We start from the raw sequence: 14,906 nt of genomic DNA, 5'->3' as shown, positions 1-14,906 counted from the left end.
GCCACCTGGAAAACAGGATCTAAAGCTGTTTTGGTGCGACCATCATCACTAACAACCCCAGAAATAGTGAGTGTCTATGTGTGTTAACATAAGTATGAAAAGCAAAATGCTTGCTTTTATTGAGGATTTAACCCAATGCCAGATCATCCCAAAATGCGACCAATGACATTCTTCTGATATGTAGTCACTGTTGCAATGTAGCCAATTTGGACAAAGCAAGCTCCCACAAACAACACTCTGATAATGAGCAGCTAATTTGTGATATTTGTGGTGTTCTTTGTGTTGCGTATTTAGGATGGTTGGCGTAGTGTTCCACAAAGACCACAGTATAGCTTTTACTTATCAAAGCTATGATTTTATTTACACTACTTAACTGGGGTTTCAACACCTAATCCTTTAGAATACAGATCAATAACATCTAACTGTATTTATCTACTGCGAATCTCACTGCTGGTATAAACTATAATCTAACCTTCTGACAGTGGATTGGCCATGAAAAATTGTCCAAAGTTCTATGATTAACCCACGACAAAAGTTCGTGGGTCGAAGGACCTGTTCTGTGCTGTATTTCTCTATCTATAAATGTTCTTCTGACCTTCACTAGCTATCTCCTGCATACACTCCTCCCCTCAGGTCCAGCATCACTGCTTTATATAGTAAGTATCTGCAGCTCCCTCAAGTGGTTATTCACAGCACTACATTAACCCCTGTAATGCTGATAGTTATGATAATACCACAATATTGATTGAAATATTAATGTTAGTCGGGATAATTCCCCTTCTCTTCGAAACATTGCTGTGGAATTGCTTGCATACAACCCAGAGGGTGGACGGAGCTTCGCCATACAAGAGGTGGCAGTTCTATCAATGCAGCACTTTCTCTGCACTGCACCAGAGTGTTCGTCTGGCGTTTGTTCTCATGCCCCTGAGTTGAGATTTTAACCCGCAACATCTGAAGAATGGGAGAGCGCAGCCACTGCTGAAAGAACACCAATAGCACCCTTCAAATGGATTCCTCAGCTTACCTTTCAGCCAAAGCCACCCATCCTGTTTTGCCCCTTCCCCCATGTCCTGCTCTCCACTCCCCTGCCTGTTTTTCATTTGAGAAATGCCTCAAGGTATTATTTTTGATGTTGTATGGATGTGAATGATTGCAGTTGTATATAAAACCCCCATTGGCCCCAGCCCTCTTGAGACTGAGGCAGCCTCTCATTTCGGCTGGTGGCCACCTCACTGTACCCGAAACAGCCACAAGAGGGCACTAAATCCCCCGAGCCTCATCAGAGCGGAGCGAGCGACTCCTGGACATCGCTGTCACGTTGGTTAGAATGCCAAGAAGACTTTCTCACAGAACTCAAATTTTAAGCTTCTCCCAAATATTCAACCGGGTGGCGCGTTCCCTTGGGTTACCTGACCCCGCCATGACCTCAAGTTGGCAGGGAAACGCTGCAGTGCTAAAATTAAGTGACCGTGTAATCTGGGCTGCTGAGAATTATTCATTTCCACTGAGCTCAATCGTAAACATTCACAGATCGCAAACCAGCGCAAATGTTGTACGGCCGGGCCTTTTTTTTGAAAAAAGTTGTTTCTTTTTACACCCTCCCGCATTCCCTCGGGAAGACTGAAAATACGCACCCATGGATGAGCATGAAATTCACACAGCACGGAGCTGGGAAGGAGCAAGCCGGGATTGAAACTCGGAGGAGAGAGGAGACAGCAGGGCGGAGAGCAATGGCTACCACAGGCAGGGTTGGGGGGGGGGGAGTCTGTGGGCACAGGCGGGGGGGTGGGGCGGGAGGCGGGGAGGCGGTGTGAGAGAGAGAAGGGGTGGGGGGGGGACCGGGATTTGGAGGGCCGGTGGGGAGAAAGGAAGAGGCCTGGGGAACCCACATGATCTTTAAATCTTCAGTGTGGCTGGGGGGGGGGGCATGTCAGCACCCACCCACCCACCTAGAGCAATATGGGATCACGTCAGGTAAGATGGCACATTTGAAGTGCCCCACCCGCTCTCCGCTCAAAGCATGCCCAGCGTGAGGTGGCGTGCGTTGGCCGGAGGTACAATTGTCTGCTCCCACCGCTGCCAATGGGAATTCTCACTGTGGCCACATCATGCCGCCTACAAACCCCCAGGTTGGAGTGCGGCCATGGACCGACAACTCTTCATTGCTCAGCAGCGCCACCACCCAGACTCAGCTTAGATCAGCATGGTCCAAGGCACAGACCACTGATGTCAGGTGGGGAGGAGTGTCTGTGTGTGTGTGTGTGTGGTGATGGAGACGGGGTTGGTCGTGAGATGGGCATCATGCTAGTGGGGTAGGAGGATCAATAGCAAGAGTAGAGGGTGATTCTCAACAGTCCTCCCCCTTCCCAATGCCGGACCCCTTGGTCAGACACTGAGTGCTTGGCAAAGAGGTTCCCGTCGCCCAGCCAAGAAGCTCACAAGAAAACACGGTATCATTGGCTTTTGGGGCTCTCCGTCTGCCATTGATTGAAAACCAGGTAAGGGCCTCAGACCTTAACCCTAGGCCTAACCCTAACCTTAACCCTAATCCTAACCTTAACCAAATCCCTAACCCTAACTCTGATCCTAACCCTAACCCTAACCCTGACCCTAAACCTAACCCTGACCCTAACACTAGACCTAACCCTAACCCTAACACTGATCCTAACCCTAAACCTGACCATAACCCTAACCCTAACCCTAATCCTGACCGTAACCCTAACCCTAACCTTAACCCTAATCCTAACCTTAACCCTAACCCTAACACTGATCCTAACCCTAACCCTGATCCTAACCCTAAACCTGACCATAACCCTAACCCTAACCCTAATCCTGACCCTAACCCTAACCCTAACCTTAACCCTAATCCTAACCCTAACCCTAACACTGATCCTAACCCTAAACCTGATCCCAACCCTAACCCTGACCCTAACCCTAACCCTAATACTGACCCTAACCCTAACCCTGATCCTAACCCTAACCCTGACCCTAACACTAGACCTAACCCTAACCCTAACACTGATCCTAACCCTGATCCTGACCCTAACCCTAACCTTAACCCTAATCCTAACCTTAACCCTAACCCTAACCCTGATTCTAACCCTAATCCTGACCCTAACCCTAACCTTAACCCTAACCCTAACATTAACCCTAACCTTAACCCTAAACCTAATCCTAACCTTAACCTAAACCCTAACCCTAACCCTGATCCTAACCCTAACCCTAAACCTAACCCTAACCCTGATCCTAACCCTAACCCTAACCCTGACCCTCAGGGACTGAGCCAGTGATGGAGTGTGCACAAACCTTCCCACCACAGACTTGATCAGGGAAGGGACTAGAAGACGGTGTGGTGGTCATCCACTATCCACCTGCCCAATTAAATGTTTCTCTGCAACCTAAACGTGCCACCTTGGAGGATATTAAATTCCGACCTTTGAGTTCAAAAGCAGGGAGGCTGCACTAAATCTTTCTATCACTCTGGTTAGGCCCCAGCTAGAGAATTCCGTTCAATTCTCGTCACTGCGCTCCGTAAGTAAGTGACCATCCTTGAGAGGCTGCAGTAGAGCTTGACCAGAATGATTCCAGGGAGAAGGATTTGAGTAACAAGTTTAGGTTGGAAAGGCTGTTCTCCTGGGAGCAAAGGAGATTGAGGGGAGCTTTGATTGAAGAGTTATAGGATTATGACAGGTTAGATAAAGTCGACAAGGAAAAACGTCTCCAATTACCCGAAGGTACAAGGGCGAGGGGGCACAGAGTTGAGGTTTTGGGCAAGAGATGGAGCGGGAATGTGAAGAAGATTACCCTGCTTCCCACGGTGCGTGGTAGTGACATGGAATTCACTGTCTGTGAAGGTGGTAGAGGCAGCAATAGTCACTGATTCTAAAAGGGACAGAGTGACACTAGAATTGAGGGGTTGCCTGCATTGATCCATAGAGAACCTATCAACTGGGGCACCAGGGAATCCCACCCCACGTGGACAGGGTAGAAGTTGCAGTGCAGGTATAAACTACTAAAATCCTGTACACATGGTAAATGCAACCGGCCCAGATAAAAAGTAGTTTATGATCTTCAATATCTCTGGAGTTGACAGGATTATGCATTTATACAATGTTAATTGCATTTGTACAAAGACCAATTTAAATGCAAATGTTCTCCTGTTGTTAATGGCAATCCAGGGGTTACATATTTGATTACGTGATGCAGATGGTGTTAGTGCAAAAAGCAATCTAAATGCTAATACTGTATGCCCTGGTAGTTAATGATCATTCAGGAATTAAAAGGGACCTGAATAATTGGCAGGTTAGCGCTCAAAAGGTGCGAACAGGCCAGCTATGAATGTTACCCAGATAGAGGATTTTACGGTGGAATCATGCCGCATAGGAGACTGTTTGGCCCATTCTTCCCATGCTGGCTCCTGAGCAGAATATCCAGTCTGTCCCACCGGCCGGGATTCTCTCAGCCTGGGGCCGGGCTCCGACTCCGGCACGCGATTCTCCGCAGAGTGGAGAATTGCCGCCATTGGCGGTGGCGTGGTTGGCGCGACGCCGGTCGGGGGCCTCTCCACGCAGCCGGCCCGCCGATTCCCGGCTCAGGATGGGCCGACTGGCCGTCATAAAAACGGCGAGTCCTGCCAGCGCCGTCCACACCTGCTCTCAGCCAGCGGGAACTCGCCGTGGAAGGGTCGGGGGGGGGGGGGCGGCCTGTGGCAGGGTGAGGGGGGTCCGACCCTGGGGGGGGGGGGGGGGGGCCTCCGATGGGATGTGGCCTGGCCCGTTTTTGGGGCCTACCAATCGGCGGGCCGGCCTCTCTGGCTGCGGGCCTCCTTTCTTCTGCGCCAGCCCCTGTAGTCCTGCACCATGTTGTATCGGGGCCGTCGATTTGAAGGAAGCCACTGTGCATGTGCGCGTTGGTGCCGGTGCCACTGTGCATGTACGTGTTGGTGCCAGTGCCACTGTGCATGTACGTGTTGGTGCCAGTGCCATTGTACATGCGCAGACCGCGTGGCACCCAGTTGACTCCGGGATTGGCAGCTGGAGCGACGTGAACCGCTGCAGTGCCGTGCTGGCCCCCTATAGGGGCCCAAATTGCTGATCCTGAGGCCGTGTTGACACCGTCGAGAAACGCGACCGGGTTTCCGACGGCGTCAACACTTAGCCTCAGGATCACAGAATCCCGCCCACCATGTCTGTACTCAGCCGTAATACACTGAAGGTCTGCAAACTGCATAGCACTCCTCGGGCTGTATACCTGGCAAGGAGTGTACATTGTAAAGACCAAGAGGAATGAGGTTGTGTTGAGGGAGAGGGGAGAATGCTATGCCGACTTTTCTTGGATTTCTGTAATGTTCAATTCAAAACGCTTTGTGCAAATTTTACAAATTTTATCCGTCGAGTATAATTTTGGGGGAAAGAAAGCCTACCTTTTATTAGGTTAGTTGATATCTTTTGTATGAAACCCCCTTTTATTTCTCTCTGCTCCAACAGCATGATTGAATGGCGGAGCAGACTCGATGGGCCGAGTGGCCTAATTCTGATCCTATGTCTTATGGTCTGAAACAAAGCAGCCTGGGATAAGATTCTAGGGTTGCTGGGAAGCCTTAACATCTCACCATCAGCAGATCGCTGGCCACAGAGAATCCCTGCTCCTGCTACTTCCTCTGCTTCTGAAAAATATCTCAAAGGGGTGCAGGAGGAAAGACTGAATAACAACACCTTGCATTTATGGGCTGGATAGTGGAGGCGTAGTGGTATTGTCACTGGACTAGTAAACCGGAGGCCAAGTGTAATGCTCTAAGGTCCCGCGCTCGAATCCCGCCACTGCACGTGGTGAAATTTGAATTCAATAAAAATCTGGGGCGGGATTATCCGACCCCCCCGCCAGGTCAGAGAATCACATGGGGCCGGCGTCAATCCCGCCCCTGCCGTGTCCTGAATTCTCCGCCACCCGGGATTCGGCGGGGGTGGGAATCGCGTTGCGCTGGTCGGCAGGCCCCCCGTGGCGATTCTCTGGCCGAAGTCCCGCCACTGACAAGGAGGGGGCAGCCATGACACAGTCAGGAAGGGGATGGGGGAAAGGGGGTCAGAGGAACAAGGAACTCAAGCAAGCCCAACAAGAGAACGAAGAGACACAAGGGGAGGGGAGGGACGGACAGGGACAACAACAACCGGAACCAAAGGGAAGAAAAGCAAAGGGAAAACCGATGGGAAGTGAAAGGTAGGGGACCACAATCATCACGGCAAACACTGTGAGGAACGGGTAAAAGGAAAGGAAGGGGAAACTGGGCCTGGATTCTCCCCTACCCGGCGGGGCAGGGGTCCCGGCGTAGCGGAGTGGCGCCAACCACTCCGGTGTCGGGCCTCCCCAAAGGTGCGGGGTTTAGGGGCTAGGCCTGCACCGGAGTGGTTTCCGCTATGCCGACTGGCGCCAAAACCGGCGCCAACGGCCTTTGGCACTACGCCGCCTGGCGTTGGGGCTGGCTGAAAGGCCTTCGCCGGTCCGCGCATGCGCCGGTGCGTCAGTGGCCGCTGATGTCACCACTGGCGCATGCGCCGTAGGGGGGTTCTCTTCCGCCTCCGCCATGGTGGAGGCCATGGTGTCGGCGGAAGAAAAAGAGTGCCCCCAAGGCACTGGCCCGCCCGCCGATCGGTGGGCCCCGATCGCAGGTCAGGCCACCGTGGGGGTACCCTCCGGGGTCCGATCGCCCCGCGCCCCCCCCCCCCAGGACCCCGGGGGCCCGCTTGCACCGCCAATCCCGCCGGCACCAGAGGTGGTTTAAACCACATTGGTGGGATTGGCCTGTCATCGGCGGGACTTCGGCCCATCGCAGGCCGGAGAATCGCCGCGGGGGGCCCGCCGACCAGCGGGGCGTGATTCCCGCTCCCGCCGATTCCCGGGAGGCGGAGAATTCCGGCCACGGCGGGGGCAGGATTTATGCCGACCCCGGGCGATTCCCCAACCCTACAGGGCGTCGGAGAATTCCGCCCCTGATGTCTCTATGTAAATAGTCAAAACCAATCTATGTGTAAATAGTTCTAGTTTTACTTCTTATATTCTCTTATTTAACTCCCACTGTTTGTTCACATTTATATTTGTTTTCTATACCAAAAACTCAATAAAAACATTTTTAAAAAAAGAAGCTCGACACCATCCAGGACAACGCAGCCCGCTTGATTGCTACAAACATTCACTCCCTTCACCATTAGTGAACAATGACAGCCGTGTGTACCATCTACAAGGTGCACTGCAGGAACTCACCAAGGTTCCTTAGACAGCACCTTCCAAACCCACGACCACTACCATCTAGAAGGACAAGGGCTGCAGATACCTGGGAACCCCACCACCTGGAGGTTCTCCTCCAAGTCACTCACCACCCTGACTAGGAAATAGATCGCCGTTCCTTCACTGTCGCTGGGTCAAAATCCGGAAACTCCCCCCCTAACAGCACTGGGGGTGTACCTGCTCCTTAAGGATTTCAGCGGTTCAAGATAACAGCTCACCACCCCACCTTCTGAAGGACAAATAGGGAGGGGCAATAAATGCGACGTCCACATCCTATACATTAATTAAAAAATAAATCCCACTTCTTCCGGGCCAGAGAAGGCAAACGAGAAAGGACGACTTCCCATTCCTGTCACCTGGTTTCACTGTGTCTGTGACAACACAAGATGGCCGCCCGTAGCATTTGCACATGCTCACTGCGGCAACAGACGCCGTCTTTAAAATTCTCGGGCGTGATTCTCCGCCCCCCACGCCGGTTGGGAGAATAGCGGGAGGGCCTCCCGACATTTTTCATGCCCTCCCGCTATTCTCCCCCCCCTCGCCCGACCCACGTCACGAATCGCCGCTCGCCGTTTTTTACGGCGAGCGGCGAATCTCCGCGGCCGATGGGCCGAGCGGCCGGACCTTTACGCCCGTTTTTTCACGGCAGCAAACACACCTGCTTGCTGCCGTCGTAAAAACGGGCGCTGGATGCCCGTTTGGGGCGGGAGCACCACCGTTGTGCTCGGGAGGGGACAGGCCCGCGATCGGTGCCCACCAATCGTCGGGCCTGCGTCCAGAAGGGATGCACTATTTCCCCTCCGCCGCCCGACAAGATCAAGCCGCCACATCTTGTAGGGCGGCGGTGGAGAAATGCGGAACCGCGTATGCGCGGGTTCCGTCAATGGCGTGATGACATCACCTGCGCATGCACGGGTTGGAGCCGGCTTGGTGCGTGGCCTTAACGACCGTTGTTAAGGCCGCGACGCCGTGATTCCCGGGGTCCCACTCCTAGCCCCGATCGGGGGGGGGGGAGATTCGGGTCCCGGGAACGGGCGTGAAGGCTGCCGTGAAACACGGCCAGTTTCACGGCAGCCTTTACGACTCTCCGCATTTGCGGAGAATCTCGCCCGACTCATTCTTGCTTTCAAATTCTCCCGTGGCCCTACCTAGCATGCAAATGTCTAAAAATCCGACTTTCAACAAGTCTGGAGGCACAGAGGCACATCATTTAACTGCAATCAACGAAGACATTCAAAGTCAATTAATCACTCTGAGTTTAAGCATCAGCCTCATTAATTAATGGACTGTAGAGTTATGATTATGCTGATGTGGTGTGTTACAGTTCAGTCAGGGAGTTCTGAGCTGCAACGTGCACTTTTTAAATGCATGGCCTAGCCTAGAGCTCTGGTTAGTGATGTTTGAGGCTCCAACATTTATTCCATCACACAGTTGGCCAGGAATCTCTCAAACTCTTACCCATTGGCAGCGGTGTGCGGTGGAAGCATTTACAGGATGATACTCAACCGGCTTGGCCGCAGAAGACACCTTCCACCAAGCTCCGAGCCTCAGGCTCCTCGCTTCTCGTCTCCCTCTCGTTTCCACTAATTCAACAGCTCTCACAGGCCGTCATGACACAGCACAGATTTACAAACTGATGTTGACAAGACCAGCAGAATTCTGTATGAACTAAGTTGCTGCCATGTCTCAGCTTTGAATCAATTGTAGCCATTGTGCCTCCCACTCCGAAGGTTGTTGTGTGCTCTTGTGTTATTATTGGGTTCTCTCGGGAGCATTGGGTATCTTACTCCAGAAAGATCTTTTCCTGGAGGCAAAGGCCTTCCCTTCAAAATATTTTTATTTACATAGCTAACAATATACAAGGTTATAGAACATCAGAGCATAGCTACAGCTCCTCTTAGACTGACCTCACTTATCTCTCTCAGTCAGTGACATCACTATAACGTAGTCCCTTACACATATTGCTCAGTAGCTATTATTACAGTAGCGTTAGAGTTAACCCTTTACTCTACATGGCCACCCCCAAGTCTTTATCCTACATTATTGAACACTTATCCTCCTTCTCTAGCACCACTTCATCGACTTGAGCACATAGAATCATAGAATTTACAGTGCAGAAGGAGGCCATTCGGCCCATTGAGTCTGCACCGGCCCATGGAAAGAACATTCTACCCAAGCCCACACCTCCACCCTATCCCCGTAACCTCACCCAACCTTTTTGGACACTAAGGGACAATTTAGCGTGGCCAATCTGCCTAACCTGGACTGTGGGAGGAAACCGGAGCACCCGGAGGAAACCCACGCAGACTCGGGGAAATGTGCAAACTCCGCACAGAGAGTGACCCAAGCTGGGAGTCGAACCTGGGACCCTGGTGCTGTGAAATAACTGTGCTAACCACTGTGCTGTTGTGCCGCTCACATGTTGAGACAGATGTTCCCGGTATAGTACTCTGGGAGCGCTGCACTGTTGAACGTATGAGATTTTAAACCAAGGGTTTGGCTGCTTTCCCCGCTGGATGGAAAAGGGCCCATGGCATATTTGAAGAAGAGCAAGGGCATCATCTCTGATGTCCCACCCGGTTATTTATCCCTCAAGCGATATCACAATACAGTCATTTAGCACCTTGCTGTCTGTGGGAGCTTGCCATGTTCAAATTGGCTGCTGCATTTCCTACATCACAAAAGTGATTGCATTTCATACTTCATTGCCCGTGAACTGCTTTGGGATTCCCTGTGTATAATAATAGACTCATAGAGTCATAGCTGTTTACAGCATGGAAACAGACCCTTCGGCCCAGCTTGTCCATGCTGCCTAGTTTCTATCACTAAGCTAGTCCCACTTGCCCATATTTGGCCCATATCCCTCTATACCCACTCTGCCCATGTAACTGTCTAATTGTTTTTTAAAGGAAAAAATTGAACCCACCTCTACCACTGCCTCTGGCAGCTTGTTCCAGATGCTCAGCACCCTCTGTGTGAAGAAATTTCCCCTCTGGTCTCTTTTGTATCTCTCCCCTCGCACCTTAAACCTCTGCCCTCTCGTTCTAGACTCCTCTACCTTTGGGAAAATATGTTGACTATCTACCTTATCTATGCCCCTCATTATTTTATAAACCTCTATCAGATCATCCCCTAAGCCTCCTACACTCCAGGGAAAAAAGATCCAGCCTCTCCTTATAACTCAGACCATCAAGTCCTGGTAGCATCCTTGTAAATCTCTTCTGTACTTGTTCTAGTTTAACAATATCCTTCCTATAATAAGGTGACCAGAACTGAACACAGTATGTTACATATTACCAAAACCCCTTTCTCATTTGGGTAGCTTGGTAGAACGGAATCAAGGGGCCAAATGGCCTGTTTCTATATCAGTACCATAGGGAGCTTGGGAACAGGGTTCCTGGGAACCTGACAACTTCTGTCGGCACACAGAGCGAAGTTTTAACAATTGCTACAGGAAAGTTCACAATGGTTAATCTCCGTTAACAGAGGACAATCAACTAAGCTTATTTTCCCGAAAAACTTCTTTTTACCGAGTTTCTTTTTGATAAAAAAACGTTCTGCGAGAGGTGGAGAAATGTGGGTTCAGTAGCAGGGTCAATGTCAGCATCATCAGCCAGATGGTGAAATTAACTCTCAGACAGGAACTAAAATAAGACTCGCAGCTCCCTGTGTTTATACAGCAACTTCTGAAAATAGCCAATAACCAGAGAAATCCTCTCCAAACTCTCTCACGCAGCCAAACGGACTGATGAGTGAGCGCGTGAGGGGTATCGTGTTTTTCTGGGAGTGGTGGGGGAGGGGGAATAATACTGGTCTGCTGGAGGTACACGAGTAGGACAGATATATGTGGGGCAGTGATGTCTGCAAAAGTACCTTCCAAACACAATCATCACTAACAGCTCAAGCCCTTCCCAGTCCCACGCATTAAACTCAATGGGTTCTGCACAAAACACTCATACAAACAAGGCTGCTTCCAGGCTTGAACCCCATTTCGGACTGGAAACCTGGCCTCAGTGCCCCCAGGCTCGTTCCTACTTCTACTGCCCGATAGATCCCCTGCCGTTAATTTTTAAAAATAAATTTAGAGTACCCAATTATTTTTTGTCTCCAATTTTTTAGGGGCAATTTAGCCTGGTCAATCCACCTAACCTGCACATCTTTTGGGTTGTGGGGGTGAAACCCACGCAGACACGGGGAGAATGTGCAAACTCCAAACGGACAGTGACCCAGAGCCGGGATCGAACCTGGGACCTCGGCGCCGCAGTCCCAGTGCTAACCACTGCCCCCCTGGCCACCCTGCCCCTGCTGTTAATGCCTGCGTAGCTTAAACTCTGATACCCTCCACTGAAGGAGCCAGCTGTCGTTTGCTGAAGAACAACCATTTTTTTAAAGAAAAAAGCATTCCCACAAAAAGAAAACCTTGATGAAAGATGACAATTTGCACCCGTTGAGACCCCTCAATCTCTGCTCTTAAACACAATAGTGCCCTGGGAAAGGAGGGCAAGGACAATATAAATTGCAAAAGAAGCAGCCTCCAGTCTCAAAGCCTCAGACTAAATTTTGACCAACGGACAAACTCACAACCAGGCTGGCATTTTGGGCTGTGGCACTCCGCAGGAATGCCACTTGGGTGAGGTGGAGTGTGGGCAAAATACATGGAGCCGTGCCCCAGCGCATGGGTTGGCTTCCTCAGAAGAATACATTGGTTTGACAGTGGGGTGCAGGGGACAGGAGATAGTACTTGGTGCAATCACCATCATGCACCATCACCTCAGTTTGAGACATCCAGCCAGCCTTTTCCATCTCAGTCAGCAAGTCTACTGACGCAGAACTAAATAAGGCAGGTTTCAGTGGCTGCAAAGGGGGTTTAACTAGAATAACATCTTATTGCTGGGATGCAGTTCTGAGCTGGCCACTAGCAAGAATGAACGCACACATGCAGACACACACACGAACACACACACAACACACACACACAGACACATGGACGCACACACGAACACACACAAACACACACGAACACACACACACACACAGACACATGGATACAGACACAAACACACACACACACACGAACACACACAAACACACACACACAAACACACAACACACACACAGACACACGGATACACACACGAACACACAGACACGCGAATATACAAACACACACACGAACACACATGCACACACACAAACATGAACACACACATGCGTGCGCGCACGCACACACACATATCCATGCACATGCACCCACCTTCTCCCTCTGATGTTGACTCCTTCTCTGTTGAGGTGCTTGCTCTCCATTCCTCCCCTAATCACGATTTCATCCCAGAATAGCACCGATCAGAAAATATACCCCCACATTTACCTTCTGTATTATTCGCTGGATTCGCCTTCCCTGCCCGCCGCAAAAACGCCGTGGGCGAGACGCCGACAAAGGAACAATCAATTGACCTCGGGTGGGATTCTGCGGTCGCCGGGCGAACACGGCCGGAGAATCCTGCCCCTCATGTCCTCTGTTATCAGGGCTGGATTCTCTGCTGCGAGTCCGCCATCCTACCACTGCGAGTGAGGACGGAGAGTTTGGCCGCGCCATTCACTGGTGGCGGGATTCTCTATTCCTGCCGATTGTCAATGGGAATTCTCATCGAAGCCACCCCAAGCTGCTGGGAAAGCCATGGGCTGGGGTACAATGTCAGCGGGAAACAGAGAACCCCGTCACTAGTGAACGGCCGGAGAATTCCAGCCCAAATGTATCGGACTACTTGGGTTTCGGACAAAGCTCGGCACAACATTGAGGGCCGAAGGGCCTGTTCTGTGCTGTACTGTTCTATGTTCTATATTCCACAGAGGTATTGCTGCCTGCCAGACATCGATCCTAACCGCAGGCCTCTCTCAATTGCCATATCCTTTTATATTCCACCGCAGCAGCTGGTGGAATTCAAGAACAAGTAAATAATTAATCTGGGATATAAAGCTCGTCTCAACAATGGTGACCTCTACAACTTCCATCGATTATTGTTAAAAACCTATCTGGTTCACTTCCCCCCATCTTTCGGGAAGGAAATCTGTCGCCCAGACCCGGTCTGGTCTACACATGACTCCAGACCCACAGCAACGTGGTTGATTCTGAACTGCCCTCTGAAAAGGCTCTGCGGAGGGCCACACGGTGGCGCAGTGGGTTAGCACTGCTGCCACACGGCGCCGAAGTCCCAGGTTCGATCCCGCCTCTGGGTCACTGTCCGTGTGGAGTTTGCACATTCTCCCCGTGTCTGCGTGGGTCTCGCCCCCACAACCCAAAGATGTGCTGGGTAGGCGGATTGGCCACGCTAAATTGCCCCTTCATTGGAAAAAATGAACTGGATGATCCAAATTTATGAAAAAAAAAGAAAAGGCCCAGCGGGCCGCCCATTTCAAAGGTGATTGGGGATGAACGACACATACTGGTCCTGCCAGAGGTGTCCACATCCCTTGAAAGAGCAAAGGAAAGAAAAATAAAAACAAACTCTGGTGGAGTGTGAAAATTCGCACAAATTCAGACTGGCCAAATTCAGCTCCTGCACGTCAGGTGCAAACAGCACGCTGGGAAATGAAAACAAGGACCATAGAGGTATCGAAAGATCATAGTTTCAATTCCTCACACTAGGTTTTTTTTAACGAATTTTAAAATTTTGAACAACATCGCAATGGCGAGATAGCATTTTTTGGTCCATGGCAGTCCTGCTGTATCACCTGAAGGAATCTTCCCAACACTGACAACATAATTGGCACCTTGTGTTAAATTCATCTCAACTAGTGCTCAGAACGATCATTAAAATAAATACATTTGGCAAGTCACTGTGAGGTTTTGTATACACACAGAAGCTGTTAAGTGTATTAATAAATCATCTACAATACAGTAACACCGTAAAAGTGCTAGGATAATGATATCAATCAATTTAAACTTGCATCTAATATGTGTTCAGCCGTGTCTAATTGTGGCTTGTCTTACAGCTGAATATTGACTCAGTATTAAAACTCCCAACAGCGAGGCAGCAACATATATTCTTACCTTTTTAAAGCATATGCCAAGGTACAAAGACCCCAAAGGACTAACAGCCGCTTCATTGTACGTCTTGTGCTATAAGCTTCTGTGTTCTTTGCTTTGTCCACTTTCCAATCTATCATCTGCGTAAAGTTTCTATCTCTTGTGAGTTTTATAGCCACTTGGCATCGCCTGCGATTTCGCCATCCACCTTCTCATTGGCTATTGCTCATCCCCTTTGTATTGCCCTGCCCCAGCTAAACTGTCTGGCAGATTGGACATGTCGCTGGAGTCCCTAAACACTTCAGAGGATGGCACATTTATTTAAGCTGCTGAGCATTCACGGTGCGAGACCGTACTTTTCTGTGCCAAGAATAGTTTCTTATTCTATATATCTGGCTTCAATTGTTGAGCCTCGATCGACTTCAGGGAGATTTTATTCCAAAATTACTGCACAGATGTTAAGTGGAGCTCCGTGGAGGGAAGGGAAGGCTCAATACCCTGGATAATGGGTGGACGCTTTGATTCCATTCGCTTTCAACACCCACTGAAGCTGATTGTCACCCAAATCTGCCCCTACCCATCCCATCAAAACCTTGCT

The 14,906-nt window shown here is 50.4% G+C and overlaps 1 protein-coding gene across 3 annotated transcripts in view; it reads right to left on the bottom strand.

Moving 5' to 3' along the window:
- ren (renin) overlaps window positions 1-14,906 on the bottom strand; it is an 86,612-nt gene that overhangs the window by 55,886 nt on the left and 15,820 nt on the right. Inside the window, exon 1 of one of the 3 annotated variants that reach the window (XM_038820937.1) lies at window positions 14,333-14,432. The exons of 1 other annotated variant lie outside the window; for it this stretch is intronic. In XM_038820937.1, coding sequence (XP_038676865.1) covers window positions 14,333-14,388 — 56 coding nt within the window. In that variant the 5' untranslated portion in view covers window positions 14,389-14,432. Of the gene's footprint in view, window positions 1-8,739; window positions 8,785-14,332; window positions 14,433-14,906 lie in introns of those variants that run through there. One more of the 3 variants, XM_038820938.1, reaches the window with a different exon arrangement.

This window comes from Scyliorhinus canicula, chromosome 15 (assembly GCF_902713615.1).
Source record: "Scyliorhinus canicula chromosome 15, sScyCan1.1, whole genome shotgun sequence".
Lineage (NCBI taxonomy): Eukaryota > Metazoa > Chordata > Chondrichthyes > Carcharhiniformes > Scyliorhinidae > Scyliorhinus > Scyliorhinus canicula.
Note: the sequence above shows the minus strand (reverse complement) of the source record. Positions and strands in the feature narration are given on the sequence as shown.